A 19764-nucleotide genomic window follows, 5' to 3' on the forward strand; every position below is an offset into this window, starting at 1 on the left:
CTGACAGAGAATTGACCTCATTCATAATCTTGGCGATGTCGCTGTGCTCCTCCTGTTGCCATGTAAAACCATCTGTTCTTACCTCTCCAATCATGCCGTTCCAAATGCCTCGGACCAGTTTGCCGTGCTTGCCGTTGGTGACCAGGTAGAGGTCGTAGGAGAACTTAATGGTACGTGACAACTTCTTCAGGATGTCTATGCAGAAGCCCTTACAGCACAGTTTGGTGTATGGCTCAGTGTGACCCACAATACTGAAACACAAAGACAGAGAAAACAGTGGAAGTCATGGTTATTTCATTTAGAGGTCAGTGCAGTGTCATCCCTGCTCTGTCTCTTTAAGAAGGATTCCTTTACATTATAGGTTTCTGTTGATCTAGACTGCACAGTTGTCATTGTTATAGATGATGCTATTAAACTCCCATTATATGTTATCAATTGAAGGGAAAATCTGCAATTATTCTATCCAGTAAATTATTTGATTGATACGAACTTGTATTTGGAGAACAGAAAACAGTGTAATGAGTACAAGATGGTAGTTCAAAGCTGTGTTTCTGCATTTTTGGTGTTTTGCACGTGGTCATTGACAGTGCTTTACAAGAATTACAAGACAGACGAGTGCGAGACTGAGAGATAAATGTAAACCAGGTGATGGAGGTAAGAAAAGGTGCTGCCATCTTCATGGCGTCAAGACTGGGGCTCTGACGTCAGGATAAGAGGGGGTGCAGTTGGGAGAGTTGGAGCTACTCCACAGGCTTGCGCATTATGTCACGGCCCCGACAGATGGACAGACAGCTGGGTGGACCAAAACAAATCTGACATAAATTAATCACAAACAATGTCAGACAGGAGTGGAACTCATTGCTGGATTATTTGGACTGAATAATGGCAACTTGGAAATAGCTTCCCATCTTTAAAATGTTACCTGAGAGTTATTGAGTAGTCAAACTGCCAGCATGGCATTGGAAAATGAAAGGCTTTATCCATGATTCATCATGGGTTTACAATGCAAAATTGAATTAAACTATTTATTGTTTTTATTACTTTTAGTAACTGAGCAGCTTATTTATATTTTCAATTTCTTTATCAGTGGGCCTTGATAAAAGTTTAATATTTTTTTTTATTTTTTATTTTTTTTACCTGAACCCAAGATAATGTCATCAAATGTCTTGTTTGGTAAGATTAAGAGCCCCAAACCACAATATTCAACATTCCCAATATATTTAGGAGAAGATGCTGGGGGTTCAGGCCTGGAGCCAAATGGAGAACTAGAAGGACTTATGATAAATATGCGATCACTGTTGTTTAAATTGGACGGGCCTGGTTGTACTGAGGACATCCCAGCTGGAACATTGCGTATGCTCTACTACAGGCTTGACTGAGACATGACTGCAGAGACATATTCCAGACTGACTCCACCATCACCAGTTTTCAAACTGTACTGGTGATGGGCAAAGCGGTAAGAAGAAAGGAGGGGTGGGTAGGGGGGGAGTGCAGTGCTGTGAACAACAGATGGTGTAATCCTCTTTCACTGTTGCTGTGAAAGAGCGTTTCTGTAGCCTGGACACTGAACTGTTAGCCGTAACTCTGTGTCCATATTATCTGTCAGGGGAGTTAAAATGTGCTATTGTTGTTGCTGTTTATATCCCACCATCAGCTGCTCCCAACGTAGCTTGTGACATCATCACCGCCATCATTGCTAGATTACAAACCCAACACCCAGATGCTTGCATGGTCATCTCATGAGACCTCAGTGAATCACACTTCTCTTTCAGTGACGTTCTACTAATTCTTCACGTCAGATCACAGTGCTCCACTCCTTGCTCCTGCCCATTTCCTATCATCACCGTCAAGATGACTTTAACTCCACAACCTAGACTTGGATCTTGTGGTCTGGACTAAAGTTTCCTAAAGCATTTTATTATGAACATACACCCATGTACAGTAATACCCATCGCATGCCAAGCTGAGCTAGTTTGATAAAAAAGAGACAGTACGCCTGCTTACATATAGCAGTGATCTTCAGACAGAGCATGCAGCAGAAGCCAATCAGACGGTTTTTGGCTCTCCATACCAACTAAAAGAGGCTGACGTAAGGGATGAAATCAATTTCCCTAACTTATCAGTAGGATTACCAGGAACATGGGGATGAAAATGTCCTTCAGTTTCAGACTAACTGGATGACGACAGTGATATGACTCAGAAAGGATGGAGAAAACAGAATCTACACCCTTCTAAGTATAAGTTGTTATACACACTCTCACAGCTGACGTGTGAGGCGTCACACATCAGCTGTCCTTCACTCCGTCACACTACACAGAATGAATGCAGCCAGAATTAAATGCTCAGTTGTCATGCTTCTTTTGGGTCGGGGCATTATTATATCATGTAGTCTAATCCCAGGAACAGTGACAGGTCAGTCGGTGATGACATGTAATCACCTGAACGAGTCTAATTCTGTGTGGGAAGCACTGCACCATAAAAATAGCAACACACCAAAGTGCAAGTGTAGCTAAATTTTAAAAGGAATGGGGAATGGCACTGTGAGTGGTTCATTGGATGTCTCACCCAAAACACTACCATGGATAATTAAGAGATTGGATACATCCACTTTGAACCATTTTCCTATTGCTGCAACTGTTAAAATAGCCAAAAAACACATGGACATATCCTCCATGCACTTCACACAACGCTCTTTGGATCATTAAAACAAAACCCATTGTGATTCATGCACATCAGGATGATCTGGGTTAGTACAAACGTAATGTAAATCACTGTAGTAATTGGACTGGGCTGGGCTTTTTCAGGTGAAAGGCACTGTACTGTACATGTTGTGGTTTCAGGCTGAGTTTTCCATAAGAATCTATTGCTTGGTGGGATAATGTCAGACAGCTGCGATGATCTATTTTGTTTTTATTTATCCACAGAGAGGAGGCGGTGCACCTGAAATCCCTTATTTTCTTTCAGAGAAACCAAAATTGTTGGTTTGTGTATACGGTGGGCAGTGTAAGGTGATGTGGAAGTGAACTATTGAGCCATGGATGCAATGCAGAGACCACTAATGACACGGACCTTGAGTCTAATAGATTCTGCACTCGCACATCAGGACCAAGAGGCAATGAGTCGAGCAGGCGAGGCAGCAGACAGATCCAAGCCACGATCAACAGAAACAAATGAACACTTAAAAGGGAAACGAGGCTGCCAGACCAGACCGTGAGTAAACACAGTGGTCCCAACATCCCCTGTCTCACCAGCTGCCAGGGTTAGGGGCTGGGCTCTAAGTCGGCTGCCAGTTGCGTGAAAGTGGGTCTTTGGGAATTGTTGCAAATTTGTGCTTGGTGATTTATTCAAAGTGTGGACATTGTTAGAATAATGTTTTGAAGTTCCTTTATGGATGGTGACAGGCACCAGTTTGTGCAAGAGATTATTTCAGTGTGTGCACGCTACACTGTCAGTGGCCATCTGTGTGTGTTTGCATGCCATCTCAAGCAAAATTAAAGACAGCACTCTCACAGGGAAAGCTGTAAAATAATAGTTACCTCTTAAGCAAGTTATAAAGCTGCAGCAGGTGATTTTTCATATAAAAATACACCTGCCTATTAGTCTAAATCAAATTACAAACTACAAAGTAGAAGTCTCAGTCCATTCCCCAGCTGTTGTGCTGCAGACTTGCCAAATTTAAAGAGATCTCAAATTTGTAGCTCCCAGCTGCAGGGAAAACAAGCGATCACAGAATAAATTTGGTAAGTTGCAAGAAAAACAAAGAAAAGAAAAGCCATTTCCCATGCACAGTGTTACTTTCTTAATTCTGACCTCAGATTACAATGGTTTGAAAAAGGAAAAAATTAGGTTGATCTTAAAAAGTGCAATCTGTTGACATACTGAGGTTTGGTCTGTTGGGCTTGTGCTTGTTTGCTCTAAAATGTTACTACCTGTGTTGGTTGCTAAACATCAAGGTGCTACAGGGATTCTGTAACCACTGTGTTGAAATCACATGACACAGTTTGTAGGTATTGATGCTAGGATACAACACCGTGTGAATCCATCGATGAGGAAAATTGCTTCATGCAGCTTCCTGGTGCTGTTGCTTTGGGGCTCCTGGGAGCTCATTCACCGTGCCATTCAGTCTCAGCTTTAATTAAATTAACTTATGATCTAACTCCCATTGAACGCAACTAATATATGATGACATTATCTTCCCAGGTCAATACCACCCTTCACCAGCGCATTACCTCTGAATTAATCTCCGGCAATGTGCTCTGAGGGGAAAAAAACAGCTGCCTGCAGTTCAAAGGCAGTGAGAAAGTGAGCTTGAGATTTTCCTGATCCCACCGGAGAGCATGTCTGACTCGTGGGGAAGAGCTTGTGTTAACTGCTTCAGGCCACTTTAGTCAAGTCTGAGTCTGGCACTGGTAGCTGTTTGTCAGGCCTCTCTGCGGACAAATGAACTACACAGATGCTGTGCCAGGCAAGCTTAACGTATGGCAGAGGTGTTGAAGAGTTGAAATGGAAATCCTGTATGACTGATGGCTCCCCGTTTAGGAAGCACTGATGTGGGTTTGAGATGTGGGCATGTTGTGGGTCGAAGAGGGGCTTATGGGTGGGGAGGAGATTCAGATAGGAAATGATGACTGTATGGAAGATTAGGGAACACAATTCTCAACTTGACTATAATTAAATATTGGCGTAGATGTTGTCTGGAAAACAACATGTAGTAGATCAAAGAAACAAACTAATTTGTCTCATCATCGTATGGTGCAACTCTTTACGTCACTCATCCAGAAAAAAAATATTATTCCAGCTTCTCAAATTTGAGGATGTTGGGTGGATTAAACAAGCAATTTGAAGACCTCAATTTTAGGCTTTAGGAGATTTTCATGAATTAAACTTCGATTTTCTGACAAAAAGCAATCCACAGAACGACAATTGGAAACTTCAAGAAGCATCCAGCGCTTCACCCTCAGTTATTCCCTCTAATGGTCAATGTTCCTTCGTCAACTGACCAAAGTGCCGATTGCTTCATTGAACCTCTCATTGACTTTATCTGCTTCTGCCTTGAAATTTTTGTGCAGCTCTGTGAAAATGTTCCATTGTCCAACAAGGGGGAAATTATGCACTTTTTTTTGTACTGGCAGGACGATTAGGTCAGCATGAGCAATAAAGTGCTACAGTGCTCCATGACACTGAGGGGACGTGATCTTCATCTTCTGTTCCCCTCATCTCGTTAACACCATTGTCAGTAATGGATAATGGCCGGCGCCTCTCTCCCCCACTAATGAACACCAATATCAGTCTGTAGGTGTTCACGATTGATGACATGGCCTAATCGTCCAGTCTAATTGATACCCCACCATGCAGCACATATATTTTCCTGATTGGGTCACAGGGTGATCCCTGGGATATTGCACTCTGGCCAGGCAGCCTAATGAGTATCTCACCTCATTGAGTGATAAGATGCCATGCCTAGGCTAATGGCAGGGGAAGAGCATCTTAATCGCATACCTAATGGAACCCTCAAGTTAGATACAAAATCAATTAAGATGAGCATGTTAACTCGTGAGTGTGCCAGTGGGAATGCACAGTAAAATAAAGTGGGTTGCGTACGATGGTTAACTTGACTAAAGATGGCCTACACCCAATGTGGTGATAGCAGATCCTTAGAGAATACTAATGGACAGACTGTAGAGAATCTGTTAATCCCTAAACCTCTTGGATCATGGATCTATAACATATATCCACAGTAATTGGATGAGAAGTAGAGATGTGTATCTGTTTACCAGCTTGCTCTATTAGTTCCGTCAGCGCAGCTACAGTCGAATTCTGGAGCGGTCCATTTATAAAATGAAATGACCAGTGTTGCAAATAACGCTCGTACTTGTGTACTGTGTACGTGTGTGTCTGTTGTTAAAGTTTAGCGTTACTTCTTAGAGTTTTACTTCCACAATCTGGTGTCCGCACGTCTTGTTTCCGGTCAGTCGTCATGGAAACATGATGCTCTGCCAGTGGTGCGGCGTTTGGACCAACAAACGTGTGTACGAGCTGAAAAATGAAAACTGTATACCGCCAGTATGTTTGAAAGCACTGATTGTGGCTGCACCCAAGTTTAATATTGTGCTATATAGCCATATGTACTAAAATTGGCATAATTTCTTTCGGTGTTTTAGTTTTTGGCCAAGTGTTTCCTCATTTTCAGTTTTTGGTTTTGACGTGCATCCCTAATGAGAAGTATGTAAAGAACAGCTGTTTTTGTTGTAAGTTGGATGCTTCTCAAATAGAGTGTTTGTCTTCTCAGGCCAACTAAAAGAACACATTCATGAAAGGTACATGAAGACATATGGAGTGGTATTACTTATTTATGTTGTTTAGTAGCTGCATCACTTACGCCTCTGTTTTGTTGGACTGTCGTCTGCAGGGCACTGTGTTGCTGACACATGTACCAGTTACAGGGTCCACAGCCTCCACAATGACAAACGGCCTCTCCTCCAATGTGGCCACCGTCAGATGTCTGTAATCCGACACTGGCTCCAGATAGGAGCCGTACCGCGGCCACACGGGGTATCTCATCTGCAGGATCCCCATCTCGTAGTTCCCCACCTGAAGGAGTAGAGAAAGGAGGGGTAAATCCACACGAGCCAGGGAATAAAATCTCTGCTCCAAGCTCCAGATGGTTACCATGCTGGTATGGTACAGAAATAACACACAGGAAAACATGGATCCTCACATGGACCTCATAAAGGAAAAGCAGAGGATAGGAGAAAAGTGCTCAACTCGGACACAAATAAAAAGTACGCATTAGTCCTTGTCTATCACAACCTCCAATCTTAATGAAATTATCTCCAATTTTCTCATTGTGCACATTATTATCGCACATCTTTGTTGAGCATCTGGAACTGGTCCAGTGAGGAGAGTTTGAGTTTGTAGACAGTTTAGAGGAAATTGATTTTTAGGTCACTGGGGAAGTAGAGAGTATAATTATACATCTAATGCAATGAAAGCAATTCCACCCCCTGCTATATAACCAGTTAGCTAATTTTAATTGGATGTTGTGGGAAAATGAGCGTTCAGGCAAGCTGAATACATAATCAAGATCTGGAATTAAACATTTCAAGCTCGCTTATTTGAAGAAGCCGTGACCTGTTTAGTGCCACGTTCCGCAAATTAGCCAAACTGACTCTAACAGTTTATATTGGGCTGCGGAACGAAGGGATGAAGGTCGCTGAAAACCAGTTGGACCTCAATTAAACAAAACAATGACACGTTCCACAGATTGTTAACTTTCCGCTGAATCAGATGGAGCTGTTACACGCTGCTCCGACTGCCACTTATTCAGCAATTGAATTACGGATTTTTACATATGTAAGCAACAGACAGTAATTAGAAGCAGCTATTGTTAGTTTTGGATATTTGGCTCCAAAAACATGATCTCTATGATGAACCTGCACCTTTTACGTTACAGCACAGTATTCAGAGCTATACAGAGTGGGTAGACAGATGCTGTTTATTACAAAAAAAAGAAACACTCTAGAGATCTGATGCTTTATGTTTATATAATGAGGATGGGATCATCATCTTAATCTTAATATTTTTTCTTGGCGAAAGCCCGAGCCCTGTTCAGGCTTTATTACTGAGATTAATTATCCACAAAACAGTATTTAAAGATTTAAGGGTCCCTATTCACGCGGCAGAGTAATTAACAGAAATAATTGTATCATCTCTGTCATATTTACGTAAATGTATTAATTATTTCCTTTACTGTTGCAACAAACAAAACAAAAGTATGTTTGTTAAAACTGTTAATCCTAAAAACACACCATCACTTTTCAGCTGTTTCTCTCATTTTCTCTCTTTTTACAGTTTTCAGTTTTCAAAGTTGAAACAGGTTTTATCTTTTACAGTAAAAAAACTGTGACAACATTTGGTAAAGTGCATTATTGGCCAGTCAAATGCATGCACAACCGTATCGTTGATAGATTACCTTGTACTGTAGCATGAACAACATTTTGTTTACTTAGCCAATGTCACAGTCAAAGTTAATATAACACTGTGGTAACTTTCCAGAGGTTTATAATCCTCTGTCCTTCACAAACAGCTGTGCAGTGTTTTATAAATAGATAGATAGATACATTTCCTCAAAGTCATTGATATTTCACTCCAGTCAGACTCCTGTATCCTTCATCATCATCTCACTGGTACCTGAATCATCACATGCAGAGGTAAAAGCAACATTAAAGCTTTAATGCACACAATCAAAGACCATGAGCGAAACCATAATTGCTGTAATGGCCTCCACTCTTGTGGCTTTTCACAAGATGTTTGAACCCAGTTGCAGTTTTCTTTTTATTCCCCAGCTACAAGAGCATTAGTGAGATTGGCCACTGTTGTTGCCGGTCTGAGTCACAATCAGCTTTCCAGTTGACCCTGAAGATGGTGGTTGGGGTTGAAGTCTGGGTTTGTTTCAGGCCACTTAGGAAAAGGGGAAAATGGGAAAATGTAGTTTGGCTCTATCTTTTTTAGTGGAAATGCCTTTATCAGACTACCAACACAACACTGAAAGAAAGGGGTGTAACGATATGTACGTATTTGTGCAGCCCGTTTACGTCATGGCTACTGCTAATGCAACCGCTAGTGAGAAACCAGACCTGTGAGTTTCAGGTAGTGAGTTATAGTCTGATCTTCCTTCACCGGAACTGCCCTGCAAATCTGGCGCATGTTTTATTTTCATATTTTGTATAATTTTACAATAATTACATTTGACTAAATCATGTAAATTGTTGGTTTACAAAAGCTGCCTAAGAAACAACAAGCAAATTTATGTTATGCATTTTGTTCCCATACTGTACTGAGAATGAACCGAACCGTGACCTCAAAACCAAGGTGATTTTTGTGTATCGTTCCACCTCTACAGTAGTAAACATTAAGAATATTGTATCTGGAACAAAGAAGTTTGGCTCAAACTCAAACCTTAAAACCCAAATAGCTCCAGGCCAAAAGCACACAAACAAGTGGACATACTTGTTCCTGATGTTACAGAAGTAATTTATTAATCGATGAACTCTAAAATGTATGCCTGCTTTAGATTCCTCCATGTTTCTGGGGAAATGATGAATATGTCTAGATACCAGGGGTAGAGTATTTCTTTTTCATATATCAGAGCCCTGTATCGGTTAAGATATAAAATGATCTATAGGTTTGACAGGAAGCAGCTGCCTTAATCTGCACTGTTTACCACAGGGGGATGCTGTGTTATAGTGGCAGTTTCCTCTTGATCATATTTTTCTGAAGATGGATCGATTTCACTTACAGTGTGTGACTGATAATGAGGTATCTGGGGCAACATTTAAATCCTGACTCATATTAAACGATAGTCTGTTTATTTTACACTCACTCGCCTGTGCTGCTGTAAATGTCATTAACTTCCGGCAGAGCTTTAAAAAAAAAAAAAAAAGTGTGAGTCTGGACAAAATGTTTTTCCTCCCACATAATCTCTGGTGTTTATGCAGGAAGGGGGACAATCCTGTCTGATCACACCAGTCAGTACAGCTTGTCACAATGAAATGAAAACTGAAAATGGAGGCGGTGGTGTGAGGGGGGGTGCACATATCCCCTCTCTGGACTTTTCAGCCGTTCCTCTCTCCTGTCAGTCATATTGATCAGCCGTTTTGATCAGCCGATCAGCTGTTTACCTTTCGCTCCACTCATGGGCTTTTAATCTAGTCAATCAGACTTTCAAATTTCAGACAAATACGCCGAGATGAAAAAGCATTGTGTCCCTGCGGCAGCTCAGACTGTGAAGATCTTCATTGTTGATTCATTTTGGAAAACCCTCTAGGCTTGCTTTGAAGAAGTGGAGTCAATGATGTCTGATTGACAGAAGGATATGTACAGTAATCACTCGCTCAAGTACTGATCAAATACTGCAGTTACCTGTGTGGAAAAGTAAAATATACAGTAATTGTCTCTCCAGTAGCTTAAAGCAGAAGTAAGCGATCCGGTCGTTTTGGCTAATGCTGCGTTCCAGGTAGGCTTTTGAAACCGTAAATTACAGCTTCAAGTCACAACTTACGACTTTGTAGCGTTTCAGGCAACCCACTCGTGTTTTTCCGACCTGTTTTACCTGTGAAAGTCACTATAACGGCCACTCGTAACTTCCGACCCGTGAACTCGTACCAGATCGAACTGGTACGACTTCACAGGTCGGAAAAACACGAGTTACGAGTTTCCTTGAACGCACCATAACAGTCCTCGTCCCTACGTCACCACATTCATGGCGTCCCTTGGCTGCACACACAGCCCTGCATGCCGTTCTCTCTCCTCATTGGATAAAAACTGTAGGATACGATAAATGTTTTCTCCTCGGCTCAGAGCAGAGCAGAGGGACTGACAGACCCGTGTTTCGGTCCAAACACTCTATGTAAGTGATTGCTGTCGGAAGATATAACTATTTAAGACTTATATTAACACAAATATATCACTTACTTCTGCTTTAATAAAAATCCCTTTGGGATAATAGTTTATACTTTTTTTTTTCAGCTGACGAGACTGTAATTTCAGAGTTTGTGTGCGTCATAGATGTGCAGCCAGAGAACGGCAGCTTTTCAGTCCTATGTATCACCCTGCCAGATAACAGCAATGACAGGAACACTTCCCGTCCTCCTCCAGGGCTTCCTCTCTCCGTCTCCACTCCCTTTTGTCATGCTCTTCCTCCATCCTCCCAAGTTACCTTGACTTTTACATGTGGGAGGAAGCCGGAGCAGCAAGCAGGCAAACAATGACTCATGGGAGGGAGCAAATTTCATCAGCTGTATGTAACAAGAGACGATTGTATGATTTAAGGTTAATAAATAAAAATGGGGTGTAATGCGAGGTACCGGGCTATACAGTGTGAGGCTCAGGCTGGTGATACATAGGTGATGTATGAATCCAACAGACTGGCTGCCCTGCATCACGTGCAGTAAGGAGACTAGAAAAGAAGGCAATCAAAAAGTGGAATTGATTTTCGGCTGTCAGAGTGAAGATGCCAGAGGCAACAGAAAGTTAAACGCACAAAGGCTACTGCTTCACATGTGAACTGAAATTCTGTGAAGTGACCACAGTCTTGTGCTCCGAAGTGGCGAGACAAATAGTTTCTCCTCCTACAAAAGGTTTATGTAAAGGTCAGCTTGGTGGAAATGAGTAGCAAAGGAGTCGGGGTGAATGAGAGGTCACCTTTATCTCCACCTCTGGGTTTAAGTCCCCGATTATGTCAAGAGGTTGTTGCTGTGTGATGTGATAGGATCTGAGGGAACGTGGCCAAAACCTCTTGCGAATTACAGTTGAATTGTTTTTTACAAAATGAGAAGATCTTGTCATAGGACAGTGACGCATCCAATCCATGTTACTGTCACTGAATCCAATTTCATTTCACTCGTTTTAGAGTCTGTGCTCATTTCATAAAATCAAAAAGGGACTGCAAGACACTTCCAGGATGTTTTCCGGTGCCAACTTTGTCCCGTTTGTCTTTGACAGCGCAGAGGACGAAGATGCTGAGATGGTTAAAGAAACTTGTGAATCTACAGGGAGTGTTGCAGGGGAGAGCAACGCCCTTCAACACGAACATCCAACAGTGGAGCAGAAAGTGAAAGACAAAGCAGCTTTTGTCTGCGCTCAGATAAGAAGCAGCTCATCAGGAATACAAAAGACAAGAAAAGTAAAAGACAGGAGGAAAGAAAAGCTTTAGTTCATCCTCTTAATCCATGTTACCTGCACCACATGGCCTCCTCCTGCATTCACATATTTGTTGACTGATTGCTTTAAGATTGTTATTGTCATGGGTTTTATTGCATCGCAGCTCCCTGCAGACTTTTTAGCATATTTTGTTTTGGTTTGATACATTTTTCTGCTTTTAGAGATATCCACAATGTATGTATAATGTATGTATGAGTTAGATCTGATATGATTAGTTTTTATATTATCTAAACAGTCTGTTTTTAAGCTTTGTGCCAAATGCAGGGTCTTTCTTCTTCTTTTTTATGTAGATCACTGCACACTAAATATTTTTTATCAGTTAGTTGACTGGTACTCAGACAAAAGAGGCAATTTGAAGTTTGTCTTATGGGAACTAATTTTATGATTTTCTTATTTGAAACTAATCTTTAGCAGCAGCTCCCAACACAGCACAAACTTGACTTTCAATGTTTTGGTTATGTTACATCTTTATAGGTAATAGTATGGAGGAATAGTATAGAGTGAAGTCTCCCCCTAGACGTATGCTCATGAAAAATAATTGCTATTGTGTGATGCTTTAGCTCCTAAGTGACATGAGACACAGCATTACTGTCTGACAGGAAAGAAGCACCAAAAGCATCTTAAACTAGATTTTAATGTAAATTACAGCTGTAATGACACCATGTTTAGTGTGTTAAACCAGGGGTTCCCAACCCCCAGTCTGTGGACTGGTACCGGGTCCGTGGATCATTTGGTACCAGCCCGCAGAGAGAGAGAAAAAAAAAGTTTGTTTTGTCTAATTTACACTTCCAGTTATTTTATTTGGGAAATTTTGCCACTTTCGTTTGTGCAATTGACAGACAGGTCCACAAGCGTAAAAGAGTGAAAAACACACGTCGCCGGGAAAGACTCAATAACAGAAGATCCGACGACTGCCAACAAAAAGAGATCGCCACAAAAGCGCTGAAAATCTGCTTCTATTACAAACGTAGCCTGTATGTTTGTGAAGCGGAGATTTCTGCAGAGACAGCAGCAAAACAAGATGACCGAGTAGACTGGACCATCACCCCCAAATAGCCTGATAGGCTATATTATTATTATCATTATTATGATGAGTTATAACAAAGAACGTAAACATAACGGAAAACCATGTGACCGTGTACAGTCGTCTTATGTGTAATATAAGCAGGAGAACGTACGTATGCCACCCCCCCCCCCCCCCCCCCCCCCCCCCCCACCGTGGTTTGGGCCACCAGTGAACAGTCCGCGGTGATAAAAAGTTGGGAACCCCTGTGTTAAACAATGGCATTGACGTACTAGTAATTATAGTAATATAACATTGGCTGCACAACTATCCATTAAACTGCAAAGTAATTTCTGCTCTAACAAATCTCCACACCGCGGGGCCAGACTATGGTGTTACTTGGTTCACACACAAAATGGCTTCCATCTGCTTTCCAACTTGGATTGTTTGTTTGCTTCTTTTGCCGTCACAGCTTCCCATTAGCCTTTATAACATATTGGAAATTAATAGAACGTAGCACTTGAAAACATCAATATGACATAATTAGCTCTGAAACGCCTGCAGCTGTTTACTCTGAGCGTGATGTTTAACTAAACACCTTCTATTCAACCAGTGGAGGAAGTCAACTCCCTCCAGTCTGGTGTCCACATCACATCCCCCCCACCCCCTCTGCCCCCTGCGGTTAAATTAATGTTTCAATCTCCAAACAAGTCAATGAGGCAGCAAAGCCTGTTTATATGCATGTGTGTGTATGCGTTTACATATGAATGTGGTTTTTCTTTGAATGTCTTTTGACGAGTTGGAGGCTGAGAGTGTGTGAGGGAGAGGTGAGTAAGAAGTTGCACTGTTTGTGTGTGTGATTATGAGATGATCTTTCATTAAACGGTTCATTGTTATCAGTGGGGTCCTGACTCCTCTGACTGGCCTTTATAAAGAGACCAGCGATGTGTGAAATCACTCTCCTTTTATCATGCGCAGGAGAAGGCGTCAGTGAAAGAGACGTAGGAACAGCAGAACAGCTCCCCTGTTTTCTCATCAGTTGTTACACATTCACAGTTAATAACACAGAAATAACGTTTACCTTGTCCCATATTCTCTCTCTGTCCAGAGTGATAATTATCATGGCTGGATTCACCAGGTAACCGTTGCTGTTGAAGGAGAAGTCGTTGTGTTCCCAGGTTACATTCAACATGTGCCTGCAGAGAAAGATGAAAAGCAAGAAAGAAAAAAAACATGATTTTCTGTCTCCTGTAATCAAAATTCAGATACAGCTGCAAAAGATTTCTCTGTCAATTACAGTTACAATTGATTGGACACTGGCATAAATGTAAAAAAAAATCTGCTTTTGATCTCTTTCAGTGTCCTCATTGCTGTTGCGCGTGTGAAGCTGTCATCTGCCTCCTTTGACTCCATTGTTTCATCATTCTCATCCCTATTATATCAGACCTGTGGCGCTGCACTATCACCTCGCCCGTCACTCCAGCTGAGGTGTTGTTAAAGCCTGCTGGGAGGAGAATAGCCCCCAGCCTGGTCTGTGTGAAAAGCCTATTTAATCTGGTAATCTGCGATAATCCCATTAACAGGTGAGCTGACTCATTATCAAAAGCTTATTTGAAAAAAAAAAAAAAAAAATTCTCCAATCAAGTGGGGACAAATGTGAGAACGGAGGGGGCTGATAATGTTTGATCTGGCTGGAGAGAGAAGAGACGACAGACTATAAAGCTAATAGAAAGTGCTTTGTTGTATCTCGCCGACCTTCGCTTTACCTAACGAGAGCTGCTGCTGCTCAAATAGTGCCTGCTGGCTTCACACAGTCTAACAGGAGTGGTTGGTACGGTATCAAAGCACGAGACAGTGTTCGCCCATTTTCATGTTTTCATGGGCAGTTGGAGTTTACAAAAGGAAAGGTTGTGTCGCCCCTGGCATATCAGCCTGCAAAGAAAAATGACTTCTGACTTCAGAGGGGGAGAGTGATGCTCTATAATAGAGGAGCAGTGTCTGATGTTGATTGTGTCGCCTTAGCAGCCTATTGGTGATCATCTATAGCTAGCAGCACATACATTTTACACACACACGCAGCGCAGCAGTCTCCCAGAATGACCTTGGCTTATATGAGCCATATTTTCTTTGGCTCGCCCCTCTGCTGATTAATACATTTTTCGAAACAAAATAGGATTTGCTCCATGTCCCGTGGCACAGATGGCGTCAGGCTGCTCTTTTGGGCATGGTTTAAATGAAGAAGAAGCCACGCCCTCATCCGTCGGTCTCCAAGAGGGTATAGGAGAGAGAGCGCTCGGTGTGAGATAGACGGCAGGAGATGGATGGCAGCGGGTTAGAGGACACGGTTCTGGGAGAGTGACAGGCACCATAAAATGGGCTCCGCACCACACAGATGGGAAGTCATGAATAAATGAACAACTGTTGACCTCTTTTTTCCAAGTCCCACAGATGTAAGGCTGAGCCAATACTTCATAATATATCTGAGATTAAAGAGAAAAGTTACGTGACCCCTGACCATCAGGGCAACATTCCTCTGTATGTCCTGAACAACATTATGTAATAAAACGCAATCAATCTCAAAAATAAAAGAGATTGTACTCTGCAGAAAAAGAACACAGTTTTTTCTGTAACTATGTGGTTTCAAAAACTTGATCCTCAGGCCCTGTTTACACGACAACGCTCGCGGATGAAAACGGCAAAATATTTAATCGGATGCGCCTTTCGTGAAAATTTGAAAAATGCTCCGCCGTTGCGTCCCCATGTAAAGGGTGAAAACGCAAAAGTTTGCTCCGATTGCTACGACCTGTGGAGGGCACGGAGGGCAGCATTACGATGGCCGGCGTACAGCCTGCTGGAGATCAAGAAAAGGATAAGAAGAGGAAAAAATTCTGAGTTGTACACAGGCGTGCAGACTTGGTGGTGTTGTGTGTTGTGTGGCATGCTGCCACCTAGGCGCATGCGTGCATACAACATTGAATTCCAAAGACTTTTGCGTCACCGTATGCACGCAGATTTCCACCCCAAAAACGCCTGTCAAAACGCGAAATAAAAAGTGAGAATGCGTACGCCACTTTTGCGTTTTCTGTTCAGATCGTTTCCGTGTAAACGTAACCTTTGTGTGTAATTGATGCCTTTACAAAGCAAACAAGCCACAATGACGTGTCCAGTGATAATCTAAAGCTTCATACCTCATGTTTACTATTAGCAGCCTGAACAGAGAACCACTGCAAAGTTGTTTCCCTGGAAAGAGCTTTGACTCTCTAACTCATTCTCACCATTTACTGTATAAGCACTGTCTTGAAGTGGCCCTGGTGAATATTTTGCTAAAGGTTAGTGCAGTGTTTGCCAAGAGAACAATCACTAGACTCCAGCAGCTTTTCTCTTTAAAAAAAAAAAAAGAAAACCTGTTTTGTGCTCCTCTTTCTTGTTATGTTCATAAAGAAAGACATTTGCAAAATGTAAAACCTCTGAAGAATCCCACAGAAACAATGTTCTGCAAACCCTTAATGCCAGTATTCAAATGATGAAAAATGTGACTGGCACAAATAAATAAGGGCAGTTACGACATAGGCCCCCCCGGGTAAGACATTGATGTAGGTTTAATTAATTCTACTGTAACAGCTGACACTGCAAATTCAGCCTTGTGTTCATTTCTGTAGTTCTGTAGACTCACAGTCACATTCTGCTACATCTACATGTAGTATCCTATTTTGATTAATAAAATATCATATATATTGTGTTATTTCAAGTATAAAAGCGGATTCTTTCACTTTGTTATTGTCAGTAAAATGTGCCACTTCCTGTTTTATTTCATACTTGAAGCCTACTGGATAAAAGAGAGTCAGTGCTCTGTGTGTTGCCTGAGGGCTTTTAATGTGAAACATCTGTGCAGGCAGTGTTGAATTCAATTTACAGGAGCTAAACAACGATTGAACGATTGATTGAACAGCTGTGGTGGAATTATATCTGAGGAAATGAACCTCAATTTTATCGAGGCAACACATCAATATTTTTAAGAAACTACGACCTGCAGCGTCTTTGCTCACCTGAACAGAGTGTCATTAGCAGCTGATGGCTTGCCGGGGTTGTGACAGTCACTATGGCCCTCGGGAACAAAGCCCCTCTGTTTCCGAAAGCTCTGCACGCCTTTCACCACGATGGCCACCCCGTCCCGCACCCTCTTCCTCAGGCTCATCCTCCACCGGTCCGTGATGATGCTAATGAGCCCCACTGGGAAGCTGTCGGGCGGGGGCATGTCTGGGTTTCCCACAGCCAGGCTGGGGATAATCCAGATGTAGCCGGGCCCCACTAGTCCGGCCTCGGTCGCCATTGAAAACAGATACTGGGCCTCCTCGTGCGAGCAGTAGACCAACAACACCTGGGCGTCGATCTGCTGCAGCAGCCGCCGCGCTCGGATGTCGTTCATGCCGTCGGCGGACATGTCAAAGGTCAGCACGTCCTGCAGGTCCCACAGGAAGTAGCTGGTGTCGGTGAAGGACTTGATGTAATCCACGTAGGTTTCGTAGCCCGGGTACAGGCTGGTTATGACCACAAAGCTGTCCCAGTTGTACTCCTCCATCACCTTGAACATGCCGTTGATCTGCTGCTCGATGGAGGAGCCCAGCTGGAGGAAGTTGGAGCCCTCGCCCTGGTGGAAGAGAAGAGCATGGCATCAGGAGAGGAACGCTGTGAAGACCTTTATGCTTCGTTAACCCACTTCATGCAAATTGCTTCTGGCTAACCAGCAAAATGAACACATCTTAATTCAATTTGTATAATGTGCATAAAAATCTCTGGAGGATCTGTTTACACATCAAAGAGTACACACACTTAGTTTATACATATAAACAAATAACACACACAAGTAGTGTGCGGATGGACCACGAGGGTCTGTAGTGCAGCAGCTTTGGCAGGAGCTACAGTAAGTGGTTCAGCTTTACTTTGCTCCTCCAGGAGCAGCAGACTCATTCATCACTGAAATGCAAATGTCTTACTTTTGCCGCCTAAACACTGGCCGTCATCCATACTTGCAAATTCAAAGGGATGGCGCTATCAGTGTGGCCAGCACCTGCTCCATGTTTCATCTGTCTTTTCTATGAGCGCAGTGACCTTGAGATAGGAACAGGGATGTTCTTTTTTTTCTGTTAACAGTATTATTAAAAGACGAGGAGAGGAGGGAAACATACTTTACAGCTTGCAGTGTGAGCCCCCCCCCCCCCCCCCCCCAGTCCTTTTAAAACATTTTTCTTCCCAATCATTTGTCACAGCAGGGGTTTTGTCTGTGACATCACTGATTTGGGTGCGGCCAAATGTGCCTGAATGATTGAAGGAGGAAGAGGTACTGCAACAGTTTTCTTCTCTGTTATGCAGTGCAGAGTTCCCCTTAAACTTAAACTACTTATACAGAAACACAAGGCACCTCTGCCCTTAACTGTGCCCTGTCCAGTATTTCCATTCTCCCCTGCTCGAAAAATGTGCTGAATTTGCTGCAGGAAGAAGATAACCTTTTTTTCTTTTTGCAACAAACAAAACAGTTCTTTCAGTTGAAACAAAGCTAAAGCTTCCACAGTTTATTAATGCTTCGTACTTATACTATAAAGGTCATCGGTTTCTCACTTGCTCAATAAGCAATTAGCAAGTGTTTGTCAGTGATCTGTAAATATATATGTTACGGGTCAATAATGATCTTTTTGACATCATATACTGTCATTTTGAATGTGCAGATTTAAATGTTAATAAGTTGGAATTGAAAGGATTCAGGTTCAGATGTCAAGCCAGCAGCCTTAAACAGACCTGTAACCGACTAATTAATGGTTTTGAACCGTTAATACAAAGTACCACATTGATTCTTCATTGATCAATTACAAAAGACAAAAAGACATGAATAAAAAGTGACAACTTAATGACATTTAAACTTGGTTAAGTGTCATACAAACCCATAATTGAGATAATTTTTGCTGATGGCTCATAGGAAGAAGTGAGAAACTTGAGTTTTGGCTAAAGCATAAATAAACAATTACACTTGCATCAGTAAACCCATGCGTTACAACTTAAACCCACTTTATAAAGAGCATCTTATTAGAAGTACTCTAGGTACTAAAATACTAAAATCCAACCAACCAGACTCAGATAGCCTACAGGCCGACATCTTCACCACGATCTCATCTCTTCACAGTAATTATTCCAAGGTATGGTAATTAATGAGACAGTGATGGATTGATGCTACTCTGCATGTAGAGCCATGATATTCAACAGGGATTATTGATTCTTCTACAGATTCCAATCACTCCACCTCTGCTTAACTGTGCTGCATCACACTGCAACACAAGCATCATTATTAGATCATGAATCATTCGTTATTGCGTGACATCACTCTGAATGAGTATAAAGTTGTTGTTGTTCGCTCTTTTTTTAGATGTTTAAGGGTGAGACATCGCCTGGAACTGACTTTAAAAAAAAGTTTTACTTTGAGAGTAGACATGTATGTTTTGACTGGCGTGGTTCTGTTGTAAAAAGTCTTTGCCTCCCACAGGCTGATAGGTAGGTGACCCCCTCCTGACCCTCTCCCGCTCTGGGGAAAAATCACTCCATCCTGAGCGCTTTCGCCTCAGAGCTTAGAAAACAGAGGGGTCAGGCATCCTGAGACTGCAAACAGGCCTGCTATCTTATTCAGCCTGTCTCCTCGCCGTCCTTGGGAGAAGTTCAGCGGTCTTGTGATGTATGAGCATCGTACGATTCCAGACGTCACGACTAAATCCACTGACTCTGTACCTCTGACTGTCCGCGATCATGCCCCTGGAAATATTTTCCTTCTCTCTTGTCTTGTTTCCTGTGTCACTGTCCTCATTCCCTCTCACTTCTTACATCCCCAGACAGTGAAGTAGCTATATATAATAAAGAGGTCTTCCATTCCATGCATAGTTTTGGATTTACCACTCATTTATGTATTGAAAGTTGTCTGACCCAGAATATTGGAATTGTGCTTAAAGTTACAACCACTAGGAGCAAATTCTTTTTTTTATTTTCTGTTCATTACCTTA

At 42.2% G+C, this 19764-nt stretch overlaps 1 protein-coding gene across 1 annotated transcript in view; it reads right to left on the reverse strand.

Moving 5' to 3' along the window:
- The window catches only part of grin2ca (glutamate receptor, ionotropic, N-methyl D-aspartate 2Ca), a gene marked incomplete at both ends in the record, with an annotated part of 40517 nt that overhangs the window by 11299 nt on the left and 9454 nt on the right, over positions 1 to 19764 (reverse strand). Inside the window, 4 exons of the mRNA XM_083976729.1 lie at positions 83 to 251; positions 6380 to 6591; positions 13806 to 13920; positions 16771 to 17372. Coding sequence (XP_083832855.1) covers positions 83 to 251; positions 6380 to 6591; positions 13806 to 13920; positions 16771 to 17372 — 1098 coding nt within the window. The remainder of the gene's footprint in view (positions 1 to 82; positions 252 to 6379; positions 6592 to 13805; positions 13921 to 16770; positions 17373 to 19764) is intronic.

This window comes from Trachurus trachurus (genome assembly GCF_905171665.1).
Source record: "Trachurus trachurus genome assembly, chromosome: 8".
In the NCBI taxonomy this organism is placed as follows: Eukaryota; Metazoa; Chordata; class Actinopteri; order Carangiformes; family Carangidae; genus Trachurus; species Trachurus trachurus.